General features: G+C 71.4%; 2 protein-coding genes and 1 long non-coding RNA gene across 3 annotated transcripts; 2 read left to right on the top strand and 1 right to left on the bottom strand.

The window, feature by feature from the left end:
• Nucleotides 1-1,683: 1,683 nt before the first annotated feature.
• Nucleotides 1,684-6,550, top strand: PSMB6 (proteasome 20S subunit beta 6). Its single transcript, XM_072848652.1, is given in 7 exon segments — nt 1,684-1,863; nt 3,128-3,195; nt 3,742-3,873; nt 3,951-4,080; nt 5,029-5,045; nt 5,047-5,171; nt 6,343-6,550. Coding segments are annotated over 7 exon segments (774 nt in total). The 5' UTR covers nt 1,684-1,698; the 3' UTR covers nt 6,480-6,550.
• An 832-nt stretch (nt 6,551-7,382) lies between these two features.
• LOC140645291 (uncharacterized) lies at nt 7,383-10,539 on the top strand. Its single transcript, XR_012039968.1, has 3 exons — nt 7,383-7,490; nt 9,670-9,844; nt 10,480-10,539. It is a non-coding gene; the product is annotated as an uncharacterized lncRNA (long non-coding RNA).
• Nucleotides 10,540-13,041: 2,502 nt separating this feature from the next.
• SLC25A11 (solute carrier family 25 member 11) lies at nt 13,042-19,361 on the bottom strand. The gene is made up of 8 exons (XM_072848653.1): nt 19,178-19,361; nt 17,856-18,008; nt 15,177-15,383; nt 15,007-15,097; nt 13,754-13,844; nt 13,550-13,649; nt 13,395-13,446; nt 13,042-13,292 (listed from the first exon to the last, which is right to left on the bottom strand). The coding sequence occupies exons 1-8, from the start codon at nt 19,252-19,254 to the stop codon at nt 13,137-13,139; spliced, it is 927 nt and encodes a 308-aa protein (XP_072704754.1). The 5' UTR covers nt 19,255-19,361; the 3' UTR covers nt 13,042-13,136.
• Between the last annotated feature and the right edge of the window lie 34 nt (nt 19,362-19,395).

Here is a 19,395-nt window from a genome sequence, read left to right as displayed (position 1 = left end):
CACCACCACGCCCCATCCACGCCCCCCCCGGTGCCCCCCGCCCCCCAGGGGGTCCCCGGGGGGGGGGGTGGGGAGGTGCCCGCTGGCGGCCGGTGCCCCCACACGCCCGTGCCCCCCCAGGCGCGGCGCCTGGTCCCCCCCCCTGCGCTGCGCCCCGGGCCAGCACCTCGTCGCCTTCCGCCTGCGGGTGGAGGGGCCCCGGGGGCTGTGGGACGACACGGCCGCCAACAGCCTGGACGCCGCCTGCTCCGGCGGGGGGGTGCTGGGGGGCCGGGGGGGCCCCGCGGGGGCCTGGGGCAACTGGAGCCGGCCCTGCCCCCCCGGGGGCGGCGTCTGCGGCCTGCGCACGCGCCTGGAGCCCCCCCAGCCCCGCGGGGACGACACCGCCCTCAACAGCGCCCAGCTCTACTGCTGCGCCTGACCCCCGACCCCTGACCCCCGACCCCTGACCCCCCCGTGCCCCCCACATCCCCCTCTGCCCCCTGACCCCCCGACCCCCATCCCCCCGTGCCCCCCATCCCCCTGGCCCCCATCCCCCCGTGCCCCCACATCCCCCCCTCTGCCCCCTGACCCCCGACCCCCATCCCCCGTGCCCCCTGACCCCCCCGTCCCCCCCCACATCCCCCGTGCCCCCTGACCCCTGACCCCCATCCCCCGTGCCCCCATCCCCCTGGCCCCCATCCCCCTGTGCCCCCTGACGCCCCCATCCCCCCACATCCCCCTGACCCCCCGTGCCCCTCACATTCCCCCGTGCCCCCATCCCCCCTGACCCCCGTGCCCCCAGAACCCCACATCCCCCCGTGCCCCTCACATACCCCCTGTGCCCCCTGACCCCCCATGGCCCCCCTGTGCCCCCATCCCCCTGACCCTCATGTCCCCCCATGTCCTTCATTCACCCCCCATCCCCCCACCCCCCGTGTCCCCCCATCCCCCCCATTAAACGCGGTGACGAGGCCGCTGCCGTCTCCTTCCCTGGGGGTGGGGAGGGGACACCCTCTGGGGGAGGGGAGAGGAGGGGAGGGGGAGGGTCCCCACCCACCCGGGTCCCCTGGGGGATGGGTGACACCCGGCCCCTGCCCCTGCCCCTGCCCCTCCCCCCGCCCCGTGATGATCAACCCCGCGGGGGGGGGGGCGGGGCCGGGAGCAGGGGGGGAGGAGGGCGGTGACCCCAGGGACCCTCCTGACCCCGCCCTTGGCCCCGCCCCCCCAGCAGCCCCCGGCCCCGCCCGAACCGGCCCCGGGGGGAGGGGTCTGGGGTGACACTGGGTGACACTGGGGGGGGGCACTGGGGAGCATTGGGGGACACTGGGGGTACTGGTGCGTACTGGGAGGCACTGGGGGTCTTGGGGTGCCATGGGGGGTATCGGGGTCTGGGGGCACTGGGAGGCACTGGGGTCGGTGCCGCCCCCCGTGTCCCCACACGTCCCGCCCCTCCCCTCCCCGCGCACCCCCTCCCCACCCTGGGTCCCGGCCGCCCCTGTGCCACGCTGCCGTAAAGCTCGGCGGGCACCACGCTGCCGTAAAGCTCGGCGGAGGCCACGCCGCCGTAAAGCTCGTCGGGCGGCACGCTGCCGTAAAGCTCGGCGGAGGCCACGCCGCCGTAAAGCTCGGCTGCCCCACGCTGCCGTAAAGCTCGACTGGCGCCACGCCGCCGTAAAGCCCGGCTGCCCCACGCTGCCGTAAAGCTCGGCGGGCCCCATGCTGCCGTTCAGCGCCGGGCGCCACGCTGCCGTCAAGCGCCGCGCTTTACGGCCGCTCCGGGTTACCCGCCGCGCTGCCGTCAAGCAGCCGTCGCGCCGCAACGCGCGGGGGAAGATGGCGGCGGTGACGGTGCGGGCGGCGGCGGAGCCCGTCAGCACCGGCGTGAGTGGGGGGCGGGGGCTGGGGGGAGTTATGGGGCAGAGGGACCTGGCTGGGGGCAGTTATGGGGCTGGGGGAGTTGTGGGGCAGGAGGGGGCGGTTATGGGGCTGGGGGAGCTACATGAGGGGGCTGGGGGGAGTTGTGGGGCAGGAGGGAGCGGTTGTGGGGCTGGGGGAGGTTGTGGGGCAGGAGGGGAGGTTGTGGGGCAGGAGGGGGAGCTGTGGGGCAGAGGGACCTGGCTGGGGGGGAGTTGTGGGGCTGGGGGAGGAGTTGTGGGGCAGGAGGGGGAGGTTGTGGGGCTTGGGGGAGCTGTGGGGCTGGGAGCAGCCACATGGGGAGCTGGGGGGCAGTTATGGGGCTGGGGGAGAGTTGTGGGGCAGGAGGGGAGGTTGTGGGGCTGGAGGGAGCTACATGGGGGACTGGGGGGGTTATGGGGCTGGGAGCAGCCACATAGGGGGCTGGGGGTGAGGTTGTGGGGCTGGGGGAGTTATGGGGTAGGAGGAGGAGGAGGTTGTGGGGCTGGCAGAAGAGTTATGGGGCAGAGGGACCTCCTGTGGGGCCTGCGGGAGTGAGGTTGTGGGGCTGGGGGGCCTATAGGGCAGGAAGAACCCATATGGGGGGCTGGGGGTGAGCTTATGGGGCTGGGGGGAGTTATGGGGCAGAGGGACCCTATGGGGGGCAGTTATGGGGCAGGGGGTGCTATGGGGCAGAGGGACCCCTATGGGGGGCAGTTATGGGGCAGAGGGGTGCTATGGGGCAGAGGCACCCCTGTGGGGGGGCAGTTATGGGGCAGAGGAGTGCTATGGGGCAGAGGCACCCCTATGGGGGCAGTTATGGGGCAGGGGGTGCGATAGGGCAGAGGGGTGCTATGGGGCAGAGGGACACCTATGGGGGGCGGTTATAGGGCAGAGGGGTGCTACGGGGCAGAGGGACGCCTATGGGGGCAGTTATGGGGCAGGGGGTGCTATGGGGCAGAGGGACCCCTATGGGGGGCAGTTATGGGGCAGGGGGTGCTATGGGGCAGAGGGACCCCTATGGGGGGGCAGTTATGGGGCAGGGGGGTGCTATGGGGCAGAGGCACCCCTATGGGGGGCGGTTATAGGGCAGAGGGGTGCTATGGGGCAGAGGGACGCCTATGGGGGGGCAGCTATGGGGCAGGGGTTGTTATGGGGCAGGGGGGTGCTATAGGGCAGAGAGACCCCTATGGGGGCGGTTATGGGGCAGGGGTCGGTGCCCCCCAGCGCAGCCCCCCCTCCCTCCCCCCAGACGACCATCATGGCCGTGGAGTTCGACGGCGGCGTCGTCATCGGGGCCGACTCCCGCACCACCGCCGGGTGAGGGGCGCCGCCGGTGACGTCACCTGCGATGTCAGCGGCGATGTCGCCAGCGATGTCACAGAGGGGGTTCGGGGGCCGTCCCCAGGCCTGGGGGGTGTCACCGCGACGGGGCTGTCACCGGCTCCCGCGTCGCGGCGGCGTCACAGGCAGCCTGTTGGCACGGCGTCACCCGGGTTGCCGCGATGATGTCACCGTGATGTCACTTTACATGACCGTGACATCACCCCCGGCCGTGGGGTCGGTCCCAGGTGCCACCAGTCGTCCCCAGCCCCTCCGGTGTCACCGCGACGCGCTTGTCACCGCGACGCCCGTCAGGGGCTTGTCACCCGCGCCTCGCCCGTCGCTGTGGCGTCCGCCGTGATGTCACTGTGACGTCACTTCCACCCCCCCCTGCGGGGGGTGTTCCCAGGCGCCGCCACGCCCTCCGTCGTCACCGCGACGCGCCCGTCATCGCCGCGACCGCGGGCGGGGGGAGGGTGGTCCTGGGGCCGGCGGGCGTGACGTCATCGTGATGTCATCGTGACGTCATCGTGACGCCATCAGGACGTACGTGGCCAACCGCGTGACGGACAAGCTGACCCCCGTCCACGACCGCATCTTCTGCTGCCGCTCGGGCTCCGCCGCCGACACCCAGGCGGTGGCCGACGCCGTGGCCTATCAGCTGGCCTTCCACAGGTACGGGCGGGGCGGCCGTGGGGCGGGGCGGCCGTGGGGCCGGCGCCGTGGGGCTGACGGCCGCCCCTGCCCCACAGCGTGGAGCTGGAGGAGCCGCCGCGGGTGCGGACGGCCGCCCGCCTCTTCCAGCAGACCTGCTACCGCTACCGCGAGGAGCTGAGCGCCGGCGTCATCGTGGCCGGCTGGGACCCACGGCGCGGGGGGCAGGTGGGCCGTGGGGCGGGCCTCTCTGCCCTGTAGCGGGGCCTCTCTGCCCCATAGCGGGGCCCTCCGCCCCACAGCATCCCCTTTTCGGCCCCATCGCGTCTCGCTCTGCCCTGCCCCGTCCTTTCTGGTCTGCTAGCGGCTCTGCTTCTGCCCCATAGCGGGGCCTCTCTGCCCCATAGCACCCTTCTCTGCCCCATAGCAGGGCCTTTCTGCCCCACAGCAGGGCCCTGTGCCCCACAGTATCCTTTTGTCTGCCCCATAGCGAGTCTCATCTGCCCCATAGCACTCTTCTGTGCCCCATAGCGGGGCCCTCTGCCCCACAGCATCCCCTTTTCGGCCCCATCGTGTCTCGCTCTGCCCCACCCCATCTTCTCCAGCCTGCCCCACAGCCCCCCCTGCCCCATAGCCCCCCTGCCCCATAGCCCCCAGCCCCTGACGGCATGCCCCCCAGGTGTACATGGTGCCCATGGGGGCTCCTGCTGCACCCCCAGCTCCCCCCTGCCCCATAGCTCCCCCCAGCCCCATAGCCCCCTGCCCCATAGCTCCCCATAGCCCCCCCTGCCCCATAGCTGCCCCCCAGCCCCATAGCTCCCCATAGCCCCCTGCCCCATAGCCCCCAGCCCCTGACGGCGTGCCCCCAGGTGTACATGGTGCCCATGGGGGCTCCTCCTGCACCCCCAGCTCCCCTGCCCCATAGCTCCCCCAGCCCCATAGCTGCCCCATAGCCCCCCTGCCCCATAGCCCCCCTGCCCCATAGCCCCCAGCCCCTGACGGCATGCCCCCCAGGTGTACATGGTGCGCATGGGGGGGCTCCTCCTGCACCCCCAGCTCCCCCAGCCTCATAGCCCCCCTGCCCCATAGCCCCCTGCCCCATAGCTGCCCCCCTGCCCCATAGCCCCCAGCCCCATAGCTCCCCATAGCCCCCAGCCCCTGACGGCGTGCCCCCAGGTGTACGTGGTGCCCATGGGGGCTGCTGCTGCGGCAGCCCTTCGCGGTGGGGGGCTCGGGCAGCTCCTACATCTACGGCTTCCTGGACGCCGCCTTCCGCCCCGGCATGAGCCGCCCCCAGTGCCAGGAGTTCGTCGCCCGCGGTGGGTGGGGGCACCCCATGGCTGGGGGCGGGGGCACACGGGGGGGTGGGGGGCCACGGGGGGTTTGGGGGCACGGAGGGGTTTGGGGGGACATAAGGGCATTGGGAGGGGTCCTGGGGGCCACGGGGAGTTTTAGGGGCTGGGGGGCACGGAGGGGGTTTGGGGAACACGGGGGAGTTTTAGGGGGCTGGGGGGCATGGAGGGGTTGGGGGGCAGGGAGGGGGTTTGGGGGGCACGGAGGGGTTTGGGGGGCACAGAGGCGTTTGGGGGGACATGGGGAGTTTTAGGGGTTTGGGGGGCAGGGAGGGGGTTTAAGGGGGCACAGAGGGGGTTTGGGGGACACGGGGGAGTTTTAGGGGGTTGGGGGGGCATGGAGGGGTTGGGGGGACATAAGGGGATTGGGAGGGGTCCTGGGGGTTTGGGGGGCCACGGGGAGTTTTAGGGGCTGGGGGGCATGGAGGGGGTTTAAGGGGGCACGGAGGGGTTTGGGGGGACACGGGGGAGTTTTAGGGGGTTGGGGGGCATGGAGGGGTTGGGGGGCATGGAGGGGTTTGGGGGCCACGGGGAGTTTTAGGGGTTTGGGGGGCACGGAGGGGTTTGGGGGGACATAAGGGGATTGGGAGGGGTCCTGGGGGCTTTGGGGGGACACGGGGAGTTTTAGGGGGTTGGGGAGGGACATGGAGGGGTTTTGGGGGTCCTGGGGGGCTTGGGGGTACAGAGGGTTTGGGGGAGACACGGGGGTTTAAAGGGGTCACAGAGGCGTTTGGGGGGGACAGGGGAGTTTTAGGGGGTTGGGAGGGACATGAGAGGTTTTGGGGGGCAAAGAGGCGTTTGGGGGGACATGGGGAGTTTTAGGGGGTTGGGGGGACATGAGGGGTTTTGGGGGGTTGGGGGACATGGGGGGCTAAGGGGGCTGGGGAAGGGAAGGGGACGGGTTTTGGGGGGCCCAAGGGGGTTTTGGGGGACACGCAGGGTTTAAGGGGGCCCAGAGGGGTTTGAGGGGACGTGGGGAAGGGGACAAGGGGTTTGGGGGACCCAGGCGGGGTTTAGGGGGCACAGAGGGTTTGGGGGACATGGGGGGTTTGGGGGGACAATGGGTAGGGGGACACAGGGGGTTGGGGGGACAGGAGGGTTTGGGGGGACCGGGGGTCCCTGACCTGTGTCCCCGCAGCGCTGGCGCTGGCGATGGCGAGGGACGGCTCGAGCGGGGGGGTGATCCGGCTGGCGGCCATCACCCAGGCCGGGGTGGAGCGCAAGGTCCTGGCCGGCCCCGACCTGCCGGGGGGCGACGGCGGCCCCCCCGCCTGAGGGGACCCCCCCCACAGCGAGGGGACCCCCCCGAGGTGGGGGGGACAGGGGACGATAAATGGCTCTGTCCACTCGCTGCCTCTGTTTGTCTGTCTGCTGGGGGGGGCTGCCACCCCCGGGCGTGGGGACCCCTCTCTTGTCCTCCCCCCCCCGGGCGTGGGGACCCCTCTCCTGTGTCCCCCCCCTCGAGAATGGGGTCCCCTGTCCTGTCCCCCCCCCGGGCGTGGGGTCCCCTCTCCTGTCCCCCCCGCCGGGCGTGGGGTCCCCTCTCCTGTCACCCCCCCTGGACATGGGGTCCCCTATTCTGTCACCCCGGGAATGGGGTCCCTGTCCTGTCCCCCTCAAGAATGGGGTCCCCTGTGCTGTCCCCCCCGGGCGTGGGGTCCCCTCTCCTGTCCCCCTTGAGAATGGGGTTCCCTGTCCTGTCCCCCCCGGACACGGGGTCCCCTCTCCTGTCCCCCTCGAGAATGGGGTCCCCTGTCCCCCCCCCCCCAGACAGGGGGCCCTCTCCTGTCCCCCTCGAGAATGGGGTCCCTCTCCTGTCCCCCCCCCGGACACGGGGTCCCTCTCCTGTCCCCCTCGAGAATGGGGTCCCTCTCCTGTCCCCCCCGGACACGGGGTCCCCTCTCCTGTCACCCCTCGAGAATGGGGTCCCCTCTCCTGTCCCCCCCCCGGACACGGGGTCCCCTCTCCTGTCCCCCGTCCCGCTCCCCTCACGTCGCCCGGCCGACGAGCGACAGCAAAAGGGCGGGAAGAAAAGAGCGGGAACGCCTCGCGCCGGGCCCCGCCCCTCTCCCCTCCCGCGCATGCCCAGTGTGGCGGGGGCGGGGCCAGCGCTTCCAGTCAGCGGCGGAGCCGCCGCGGCCCCGGGCCCGTCCCGTCCCCTCACGGCCCGGGGGGGGGGGGGGGGGGCGGTTCCTCCCCGGTTCTTCCCCGGTTAAACCCCCCCCAGCCATGGCGGGTGCCGTCCCCGCCCGCGGGTTGGATGATATCGACCTCTCCTCCCTCCGGGTGAGTGAGGGAAGGGGGATGGGGGGGGGCGGCCTCAGAAGAGGGGCCCCCGGGAGGGGGGCTGTGCGCGGGGACACACACCCCACCCCCCCAGTGCCTCCCAGTGCCCCCCAGTACTGCCTTCAGGGTCCCCAGTGCTTCCCAGTACTGTTTTCAGTGCCCCCCAGTACTGCCTTCAGGGTCCCCAGTGCCCCCTGTACTGCCTCCAGCTGCCCCCAGTGCCCCCAGTCTCTCCCAGTGCCCCCAGTACTGCCCCCAGTGCCCCAGTCTCCCCCAGTGCCCCCCAGTACTGCCCCCAGTGCCCCCAGTCTCCCCCAGTGCCTCCCAGTACTGCCCCCAGTGCCCCCAGTCTCCCCCAGTTCCTCCCAGTACTGCCTGCAATGCCCCCAGTCTCCCCCAGTTCCTCCCAGTACTGCCTGCAGTGCCCCCAGTGCCCCCCAGTCTCCCCCAGTGCCCCCCAGTACTGCCCCCAGTGCCCCTCCCACCCAGGCAGGTCACCTGGCCCCACGGGGGGGTCCTTTAAGGGCTCCCCCCCCCCAGTTTCCCCCCAGGGGCTGCCCCAGAAAGAGGGGGGCTGCGTCCCGGGGGGCTTCCCCCCACTGGGGAAGTGGGGCAGGGGCTGGGGGGAGGGGTCCCCCCGCCCCCGCCGGAGGAGCGGCGTCCCCTCGAGCAGGTACGGGGTCGGGGGGGGGGGGAACCCCAATGTCTGGGTCCCCCCCAGGCTCCTGGGTCCCCCCCGGACACCGGGGTCCCCCCCCGGGTGCCTGGGTGTGGGCGGGGTCCCCCGCTAGGCCCCGCCCACGGGCGCTGGAGGAGGAGCAAGCGGCAGCTCCAGGCCCCGCTGCTGGTGGGGGGCTCCGCCCCCTGGCCACGCCCACCGCCACAAGCCACGCCCAGTTCCCCAACCGCTCCCCTTGGCTGCACCCCCTCCCTTGGCCACACCCCCTCCCTTGGCCACTCCCCTTCTAGAGCCCACACCCACTTTGTGTGGCCACACCCACTTTTTCATACTGTATCGACTTTGGCCATGCCCACTTTGTGATGCCACACCCACTTGTAGCCACACCCACTCCCAGGCCACACCCACTTTCCCAGCCACACGTTGTTACTGTAACCACACCCCCTTTATGGCCACACCCATTCCCCAGGCCCCACCCACTTTCCCTGGCCCTGCCCACTTCTCCCCATCCACACTCACTTCTTCAACCACACCCACTTCCCCTTAGCCACACCCACCCCCACATGGCCACGCCCACTTTCCATGGCCACGCCCACCCTCTGACCACACCCACTCCCTGGGGGCGTGGCCTGGTCCCCCCCTCCCTGCCCCTCTCCTGCCACCCTGTCCCCTCTCCCCCCTCTCCTTCCCCCCTGGGTCCCCCCATCCCCCGTCCCTTGTCCCCCCGTCCCTGTGTCCCCCCTTGTGCCCGTGTCCCCCATCCCCCTCGTCCCCCGTCCCCATCCCTGTGTCCCCCCGTGTCCCTGTCCCCCGTTGTGTCCCCCATCCCCCCGTCCCCTGTCCCCTCCACGTCCCCCTGTCCCCCGCTGTGTCCCTGTGCCCCCCGTGTCCCTGTCCCCACCTCGTGTCCCTGTGTGTCCCTGTCCCCCCCGTGTCCTTGTGCCCCCGTGTCCTTCCTGGGTCCCCCTATGTGTCCCTGTCCCCCATGTCCCCCCGTCCCCCTGTGTCCCTGTGCCCCCTCATGTCCCCCTCTGTCCCCCTGTCTCCCTGCCCCCCTCATGCCCCCTGTCCCCCATGTCCCCCGGGTCCCCCCGTGTGTCCCTGGGTCCCCCTGGGCCCACTGTGGGGGGAGGGGCCCCCCCAGGGGCTGGGGGCTCTGGGGAGGGGGATGGGGGGGTCCCGGTCACCCCCCTCCCCCGCAGGCAGAGGCGCAGGCCACACAAGGTGGGGGGGACACAGGGACGGGGGACATGGGGACAGGGGGTGCTTGGGGGGGGCACGGTGACAGGGCGAGGGGACGGGGCGGGACATGGGGGCGGGGGTGGGACATGGGGGGGACACGGGGACGGGGGGGGAGTTGGGGATGAGGGTGGCACTTGGGGACACGGGGACAGGGTGGGGGTTGAGGTGCCCGGCTTGGGGACAGAGGGTGACACCGCCACCCCTGCCACCTGCGGGGGAGGGGACACACGGGGACGCTCTCGCCCTTCCCCCCCCCAGAGCCACCGGGCCCTTCGGGTGCCCCTGAAGGCCGTGGCGGCTGTGACATCAGTGACATCATCGGCGGTGACATCATCGGCGGTGACGTCGGGGGTGCCGCGGTCGCTGCAGGAGCCGCCCCCCTCCCCCCGTCCTGCGCCACAACTCGGACCCCGCCCCCCACCTGCCCCCCAAGGTCAGGGCCGGGGGGGGGAGGGGCCCCACCTGCCACCCCCGTCCCGGGGACCCCCCGACCCCCCCGGCACCTTCTGGGGGACCCCCCTGCCCCCCAAGTCCTGGGGCGTCCCCTGCGCCCCCCAAGTGCCTGAGGTCGGGGTCCCCTGCGCCCCCAAGTCCTGGGGTTCCCCCCTTGTGCCCCCAAGTTCCAGGGTCCCTCGGTGCCCCCAAGTCCCATTCTGGGGTCCCCTTGTGCCCCCCAAGTCCCTGATGTGGGGTCTCCCCCCGTGCCCCCAATTCCTGGGGTCCATCTCTGCCCCCAAGTCCCAGTTCTGGGGACCCCTCGTGCCCCAAGTCCCTGATATTGGGGTCCCCTTGTGCCCCCAAGTCCCCCAAGCCCCTGATGTGGGGGCACCCCTGTGCCCCCAACTCCTGGGGTCCCCCTGTGCCCCCAAGCCCCTGATGTGGGGGTACCCCTGTGCCCCCAACTCCTGGGGTCCCCCTGTGCCCCCAAGTCCCCCGTGCCCCCCAAGTCCCTTTCCTGGGTCCCCTGTGCCCCCAAGTGCCCCCCAACTCCTGGGGTCCATCTCTGCCCCCATGTCCCAGATGTGGGGTCCCCCTGCCCCCAAGTCCCTGATGTCAGGGTCCCCCCAGGTCCCCAGCGCTCGGCCTCCGTCGCCCCCTCCCCCGCCCTCCGCGCCAGGTGAGCCCGGTGACGGGGGAGGGCGGGGTGCCCTCCCCCTCCCCCATTTTGGGGTCCCCCAGGCCCCGTCCTGGAGAGACCCCGCCCCCAGGTGGGGACATGGGGACAGCGGGGGGACGGGGAGGGGGACACTGGGGGATGGGGGGACATTGGGGACAAGGGGGGACATGGGGATGGGGGCGTTGGGGGGACGGGGGCCACGCAGGGACATTGGGGACACTGGGGGACATGGGGGATGGGGGGACGGGGGAGGGGGTCACGAGGGGACAGGGGGGACACGGAGACCTTGGGGGGGACACGGGGGGACACGGAGGGCGCACAGGGGCCGGCGGGGGGGAGTGGCCTCCCCCTCCGCGTGACCCCGCCCACCACCACCACGTGACCCCCGTGGCCCCGCCCAGGTGTTCTTCGCCTCGGGGGGGGGGGCGGGGCAGCAGCCAGGCGTACTTCGTGAGCGTGCGCCGCCCCCTGATGGTGGCCACGCCCACGGCCCGCCCATCCGCGTGACGGACAGGCGGCAGACACGCCCCCTCGGATGGACCCGCCCCCCCCCCCCCATAGTCGGGCTGGGGGGCCCTGCTGTGGGGCTGGGCCACTTGGGGGAGGGGCCCAGTTGTGGGGCAGGGGTGGGCGTGGGGCTCTGCCGTGGGGCTGGGCCACTTGTGGGGCAGGGCTGGCTGTGGGGCTCTGCCGTGGGGCTGGGCCACTTGTGGGGCAGGGCGGACCACGGGACTCCCCTTGCTGTAGGGCAGGGCTGGCTGTGGGGCACACTCGACCCCCCCAAGTACCCCTAAGTCCCCCCAGTGTGGGGCTGGGCCCCACCTTGGACACACACACCCCCCCCCCCAGATCCCCCCACCGTGGGTCAGCCCTCGCCGTGGGTCAGCCCTCGCCGTGGGTCAGCCCCCCAACCCCGCCGTGGGTCAGCCCCGCTTCGCCGCTCTCGCTCGGGGCCGTCTCTGTATATTTTGCTTTAATTATTTTATAACGAGAAATCATTACCGAAGCACTTTCCAGGCCCCGGGGCCGTGGGGCGCCCACGGCGGGGTGGGGGAGCCTGCTATGGGGCAGAGCGGGGTGGGGGCTGGGGGCTCCTGCCCCACACCGTGGCCTTGACATCGGCTGTCAATAAAGCACCGGACCCCAACACGGCCCCTGGGCTGCGCCGGCCCCCGAGGGGGTGTGGGGCAGGAGGGGGGCTGGGGACCCCAAGTGTGGGGCAGAAGGGGGAGGTGGCGCCGTGGGGCACTTGACCCCCCAGACCCCTAAGTTGGGGGGGCCCAGGCGTCCGGCCCCACAGGAGATTGGGGGGGCACTGACCTGGTAAGTGGGGCCACCCCACATCTTTGGGGCCACCCCACGGGGACATGGGGGGCACCCCACAGCCCCCATAGGCACCCAGGGCCCCCCCATAAACCCCCATGGGGACACCCTATAGCCCCCATAGGGGACCCAAGGCTGCCCCACAGCCCCCCATAGCGACACAGGGCCACCCCACAGCCCCTATAGGGACATGGGGACGCCCCACTGGGACCCAGAGCTGCCCCACAGCCCCTATAGGGCTGCCCCACAACCCCTTGGAGGACCCAGGGCTGCCCCATAGGGCCACCCCACAGCCCCCCCCCCATAGGGCCACCCCATAGCCCCTATAGGGACGTGGGGCCACCCCACAGCCCCTTGGGGACACAGGGACACCCCATAGGGCCACCAGGGTGGCCCACAACCCCCATGGGGCCACCCCACAGGGACATGGGGACCCCGAGGTGCCCCCTGGGGACCCGGAATCAGCCCCCAGCCCCCAGCGACACCCCATAGTCCCCATAGGGACCCCCAGCCCTGTGGGGACCCAAAACCACCCCCAGCCCCCATAGGGGCCCCCAGCCGCTGTGGGGACCCCAAGATGCCCCATAGGGACCCAAAACCACCCCATAGGGACCCCCAGCCCCTATGAGGACATGGGGACCCCCATAGAGACACGGAGACCCCGCCATAGGGACATGGGGCCCCCCAGCCCCTGCGGGGACACGGGGCCCCCCAGCCCCCATAGGGAGCCCCCAGCCCCCGTGGGGACACAGGGACCCCCATAGAGACACAGGGACCCCCATGGGGCCCCCCACTCCCCATAGGGAGCCCCCCAGCCCCTGTGGGGACACAGGGACTCCCCATAGAGACACAGGGACCCCCATAGGGAGCCCCCAGCCCCCTGGGGACACGGGGCCCCCAGCCCCCATAGGGAGCCCCCAGCCCCCCTGGGGACACAGGGACCCCCATAGAGACACAGGGACCCCCCATGGGGCCCCCAGGCCCCATAGGGAGCCCCCAGCCCCCTGGGGACACGGGGCCCCCCAGGCCCCATAGGAGCCCCCAGGCCCCGTGGGGACAGAGGGACCCCCATGGGGACGCCCCCAGGCCCCATAGGGAGCCCCCAGCCCCCGTGGGGACACAGGGACCCCCATGGGGCCCCCCAGGCCCCATAGGGAGCCCCCAGCCCCCTGGGGACACAGGGACCCCCATAGAGACACAGGGACCCCCATGGGGCCCCCCAGCCCCCATAGGGAGCCCCCCAGCCCCCCTGGGGGCACGGGGCCCCCCCGGGGCCGGCCCCCGCTCAGGCGCTGAGGAAGAGCCTCCTGTACCACTTGTTCATCTGCTCGAGGAAGATGAAGGTGAGGACGGTGTGGGGGCCCAGCCGGGCGTAGTAGGGGGTGAAGCCCTTCCAGAGGCTGAAGAACCCCTCGTACCGCACCACCTTCACCAGCACGTCCTGGGGGGGCAGGGGGGGTCAGGGGGCCCCCAAAACTGGGGACCCCCCAAAAATAACGGGACACGCCCCCCCTCCTCCCCCCAAAGCCGCTCGCTCGCTCACCAGCCCGTTGCGGTACTCGGGCTTCCCGTCGATCGTCCGCATGTTTTGGATGCTGGGGGGGAGATTGGGGGTGAAGATTTGGGGGTGAAGATTTGGGGGTACCCCCCCCAAAAAAAGGGTGTAATTAAGGGGGGGGTCCCCCCCTCGTTACCCACCGGGTCTTAACGATGTCGACGGGCATGGAGGCGGCGGTGGTGACCAGGCCGCTGATCATGCTGGCGCAGAAGTGGCAGAGGATGTCGTCGTGGAAATACCCTGGAAAGGGGGGGGGAACCCCAAAAATGAGAGGTGGGGGGAGGTGATGAAAAAAAAGGGGGGGTCACAGATTTTGGGGACCCCCCCCGCCCCCCGGGACTCACCGGAGTCGAGCAGGAACTGCTTGGACTGGGAGTAGGAGGCGAGCTGGGCCGCGTTCACCACCACCGCCCGCGCCATGGTGGGGATGCAGCCCTGGGGGGGCACCCGGTGAGGGGGTACCCCCGCACCCCAAACCCCGCCCGCACCCCCAAAACCCTGCCCGCACCCCAAAACCCTGCCTGCACCCCCATATCCCTGCCTGCACCCCCAAATCCCCCTGCACCCCCATATCCCTGCCTGCACCCCCATATCCCCCCTGCACCCCCATATCCCTGCCTGCACCCCCATATCCTGCCTGCACCCCCATATCCCTGCCTGCACCCCCAAACCCCGCCTGCACCCCATATCCACCCCTGCACCCCCAAAACCCCCGCACCCCCAAAACCCGCCCGCACCCCCACACCCCGCCCGCACCCCCACACCCCCCTGCACCCCCAAAACCCCGCCCGCACCCCCATATCCCCCCACAGCCCCAAAGCCCCGCCTGCACCCCCAAACCCCCTGCACCCCCATATCCCCCCTGCACCCCCAAACCCCCGCACCCCTCAAACCCCCCGCACCCCCATATCCCCCACACCCCCAAAACCCGCCGCACCCCCAAACCCCCACCCCCAAACCCCCTGCACCCCCATATCCCCCGCACCCCCAAAACCCCCTGCACCCCAAAACCCTGCCCGCACCCCCATATCCCCCCACAGCCCCAAAGCCCCGCCTGCACCCCCACACCCCGCCCGCACCCCCATATCCCCCCCGCACCCCCAAAACCCGCCCGCACCCCCTGCACCCCCAAAACCCTGCCTGCACCCCCATATCCCCCTGCACTCCCAAAACCCCGCCCGCACCCCCATATCCCCCTGCACCCCCATATCCCCCTGCACCCCAAAACCCCCCACACCCCCAAACCCCCCACATCCCCAAAACCCCACCTGCACCCCCAAAACCCCCGCACCCCCATATCCCCCCGCGCCCCCAAACCACCCCTGCACCCCCAAACCTCCCCGCACCCCCCTATCCCCCCCGCCCCCAAACTCCCCAGAGCACGGAGACCCCCTCCCCCCTCGCTGTGGTGGGGATGCAGCCCTGGGGGAGGAGGAGGTTTGGGTACCCCTGCATCCCCACCCCCCATATCCCCCTGCACCCCCATACCCCCATATCCCCCTCCCCCCTCCCCATACAGCTCCGGGGGAGGGGCTGTGGGGTAAAGGGGGGGGGTCACGGGGGGGGGCGGTTTTGGGGTCCCCCTGCGCCCCCGTACCCTCCAGAGCGTGGCCACCCCCTCCTCCCGCGCCATCCGCAGCAGCGCGTCGAAGACGTTGCGGTACCCGCGGCGCTCGGCCGGCGGCAGCCTGGAACCGGGGGCGGGGGGGTCAGGGTGAGGACCCCGGAACTTGGGGGGGGGTCGGGGGTAATTTGGGGGGGGGTCACCTGCCGTCGGCCGTCATGCGGATGAGGGCCACCTCGGCGGGGGTGCCCACGAAGGCGCCGGCGGCGCCGGCCGTCATGCCGATGGCGGCCTTGGCCAGGAAGGGGGGGGGGCTCCCGTCGGGCCCCCCCAGCCGCTCCAGCAGGACGCTGTAGATGCCCAGGCGCGTGGTGGTGTAGGTGGCCTGGCGCAGCAGCCCCGCCGACAGCCTGGGGGGAAAAAGGGGGCAGCCCCCGAAAGCACGCTTGGGACTCGCGCGGGGGGGCCCCGGGAGACGGCGACCCCCCCCCCGAAAGAAAATAAAACAAATCAGAAAAGGGCGCGGCAGCGGTGAGGGGCGAGCGGGGGCACCCCCAAACACCGCCCCCGCCCCCCAGGGGCTGCGCAGCCCCGGGTTGGGCCCGGGAACCCCCCAAAGCCCCGCATCATCCCCAAGACCCCCAGCATCGGCCCCAGGGACCCCCAAACCCCCATCGGCCCCAGGACCCCCAAAACCCCCATCGACCCCAGGGACCCCAATATCGGCCCCAGGGACCCCCAAACCCCCATCGGCCCCAGGACCCCCAAAACCCCCTACATCATCTTCAAGACCCCCAAAACCAGCTCCAGGAGCCCCCAAACCCCCATCAGCCCCAGGGACCCCCAAAACCCCCATCAGCCCCAGGGACCCCCAAACCCCATCGGCCCCAGGGACCCCCCAAACCCCCATCGGCCCCAGGACCCCCAAAGCCCTGCATCATCCTCAAGACCCCCAGCATCAGCCCCAGGGACCCCAATATCGGCCCCAGGAGCCCCCAAAACCCCCATCGGCCCCAGGGACCCCCAAAACCCCTACATCATCTTCAAGACCCCCAAAACCAGCCCCAGGACCCCCAAACCCCCATTGGCCCCAGGACCCCCAAAACCCCCATCGGCCCCAGGGACCCCAATATCGGCCCCAGGACCCCCCAAAACCCCCATCAGCCCCAGGACCCCCAAAACCCCCATCGGCCCCAGGGACCCCCAAAACCCCCTACATCATCTTCAAGACCCCCAAAACCAGCCCCAGGACCCCCCAAACCCCCATCGGCCCCAGGAGCCCCCAAACCCCCATCGGCCCCAGGGACCCCCAAAGCCCTGCATCATCTTCAAGACCCCCAAAACCAGCCCCAGGACCCCCAAACCCCCATCGGCCCCAGGACCCCCCAAAACCCCCATCGACCCCAGGGACCCCAATATCGGCCCCAGGAGCCCCCCAAACCCCCATCAGCCCCAGGACCCCCAAAACCCCCTACATCATCTTCAAGACCCCCAAAACCAGCTCCAGGAGCCCCCAAACCCCCATCGGCCCCAGGGACCCCCAAACCCCCATCAGCCCCAGGGACCCCCAAACCCCCATCGGCCCCAGGAGCCCCCCAAACCCCCACATCATCCTCAAGACCCCCCACCGTCAGCCCCAGGACCCCCAAACCAGCCTCACACCCTCCACGTTGGCCCCAGGACCCCCAAATTCCCCCATCGGCCCCAGGGACCCCCAAACCCCCATCGGCCCCAGGACCCCCAAAGCCCCGCATCATCCCCAAGACCCCCAGCATCGGCCCCAGGGACCCCAATATCGGCCCCAGGAGCCCCCAAACCCCCATCAGCCCCAGGACCCCCAAACCCCCATCGGCCCCAGGGACCCCCAAAACCCCTACATCATCTTCAAGACCCCCAAAACCAGCCCCAGGACCCCCCAAACCCCCATCGGCCCCAGGAGCCCCCAAAACCCCATCGGCCCCAGGGACCCCAAAACCCCCTACATCATCTTCAAGACCCCCAAAACCAGCCCCAGGACCCCCCAAACCCCCACCGGCCCCAGGAGCCCCCCAAACCCCCACATCATCCTCAAGACCCCCACCGTCAGCCCCAGGACCCCCCAAACCAGCCTCACACCCTCCACGTTGGCCCCAGGACCCCCAAATTCCCCCATCAACCCCAGGACCCCCAAAACCCCCACACCCTTCCCAGGAGCCCCCAAACTCTGACACCATCCCAGGACCCCCAGGACCCCCAAAGCGTCCCCAGCACCTAGGAGGGTCCTGGGGACCCGGGGGGGGTCTGGGGAGACCCCAGGAGGTCCCAGGTGGATTTGGGGGGTCCGGGTGGGTCCCAAAAGGTTTGGGGGGGTCCCAGGGGCTTTAGGGGGGTCCTGGTGACCCTGGGGGGTCCCAGGGGTCCTGGGTAACCCTGGGGTCCCAGAGGGTTTTGGGGGTCTGGGGTGGGTCTGGGTGACCCTGGGTGGTTTGGGGGGGTCAGGAGGGTCAGGGGTGACCCCAAGGGGGTCCCAGGTGGATTTGGGGGGTCCCAGCAGGTCCCAGAGAGTTTGGGGGGAGCCCCAGGGAGTTTTGGGGGGCTCCTCATTCACCCTGGGGGGGTCCTGGGTAACCCCGGAGGGGTTGGGGGGCCAGGCAGGTCCCGGAGGGGTTTTGGGGGGTCCCAGGGGATATGGGGGTCCCAGGGGATATGGGGGGGTCCCAGGGGATTTGGGGGGGGTCCTGGGTCACCATGGGGATCCTGGGTGACCCCAGAGGCTCTGAGGGGGTCCCAGGGGATTTTGGGGGGGTCCTGGGTGACCCCAGGAAGGTCCTGGGTGACCCCAGAGGCTCCGAGGGGGTGGCAGGGGGGAGGGGGGGCCCGGGGGGGCCCGGGGGGGCCCTTACCCCGTGTAGATGCCGCGCAGCCCCTCGCGGCGCAGGATGGAGGCCAGGGCGTGCAGGCTGGTGGGGTACTCGCGCCCCTTCGCCCCCTCCCCGCTCAGCTGCATCCGGTTCTTCACCAGGTCCAGGGGCTGCACGAAGACGGTGGCCCCCATCCTGGGTGGGGGGGTCAGCGGGGAAGGGGGGGCCCCAAAAGCCACCCAGCACCCCCGTGGAGCTGAGGGGGTGGGGAGGGTGGGGGGGCTGAAGGGGTTTGGGGGGTCTAAGGGGGTTTGGGGGGGGGGCAGAAGGGGCTTGGGGGTACTGGGGGATTTGGGGGCTGAGGGGGTTTGGGGGCACTGGGGGATGGGGGGCTGAAGGGGGGTTTGGAAGGGTCTGAGGGGGATTGGGGGGCTGAAGGGGGTTGCAGGGTCACTGAGGGGATTTGGGGGCACTGGGGGGATTTGGGGGCTGAAGGGGGTTTGGAAGGGTCTGAGGGATTTGGGGGCTGAAGGGGTTGCAGGGTCACTGAGGGGATTTGGGGGGGGGTCTAAGGGGGTTTGGGGGGGGCAGAAGGGGCTTGGGGTACTGGGGGATTTGGGGGCTGAGGGGTTTGGGGGGCACTGGGGGGATGGGGGGCTGAAGGGGGTTTGGAAGGGTCTGAGGGGGATTGGGGGGCTGAAGGGGGTTGCAGGGTCACTGAGGGGGATTTGGGGGGCACTGGGGGGATTTGGGGGGCTGAAGGGGGTTTGGAAGGGTCTGAGGGATTTGGGGGGCTGAAGGGGGGCTTGGGGGCACTGGGGGATTTGGGGGGCTGAAGGGGGTTTGGGGAGGGGTCTGAGGGGGGGGGCTTTGGGGAACTGGGGGGATTGGGGGAGTGAGGGGGATTGGGGTCTAAGGGAGTTTGGGGAACTGAGGGGGATTTGGGGGGCACTGGGGGATTTGGGGGGCTGAAGGGGGGTTTGGAAGGGTCTGAGGGGGATTTGGGGGGCTGAAGGGGTTGCGGGGTCACTGAGGGGGACTTGGGGGATCTAAGGGAGTTTGGGGGGCTGAGGGGATTTGGGGGCACTGGGGGATTTGGGGGGTCTGAGGGGCTGAAGGGGGCTTGGGGGCACTGAGGGGGCTTGGGGGCTGAGGGGGATTTGGGGGGCATTGGAGGGGCTGGGGAGCTGGGGGTGTCTGGGGGGCCGGGGACCCTGACGGGGTTTTGGGGGTGACTGGGGGGGCAGGGCAGACGCCGGGGGTGGGGGGGGGCGAGGGGTTTTGGGGGACACTGCAGGGGGCGGGGGGTTTGGGGGCTGAGGGGACCTGGGGGGGGGGAGTTGTCCCGGTTTGGGGGCTCTCACCCGGCCAGGCCGCCGAAGAGAAACTTGACGGATTTCGGGGAGGTCTTGGGCCGCTCGGCCGCCGGTGTCGCCGCCATGGCGGCCGGGCCCCGGTGCCGGGGGTCAAGGCCCGGGGGACGCGGGGACCGGGGGGGGCCGGAGCCGCCGGCGCCCCAAGGTGACTCGGGGAGGGGGCGGCGGAGGGGTGTGCGCATGCGCGGCGCGCCTGCGCGGCGCCT

The sequence above is a fragment of the Ciconia boyciana genome, chromosome 32 (assembly GCF_034638445.1).
Source record: "Ciconia boyciana chromosome 32, ASM3463844v1, whole genome shotgun sequence".
In the NCBI taxonomy this organism is placed as follows: Eukaryota; Metazoa; Chordata; class Aves; order Ciconiiformes; family Ciconiidae; genus Ciconia; species Ciconia boyciana.
Note: the sequence above shows the minus strand (reverse complement) of the source record. Positions and strands in the feature narration are given on the sequence as shown.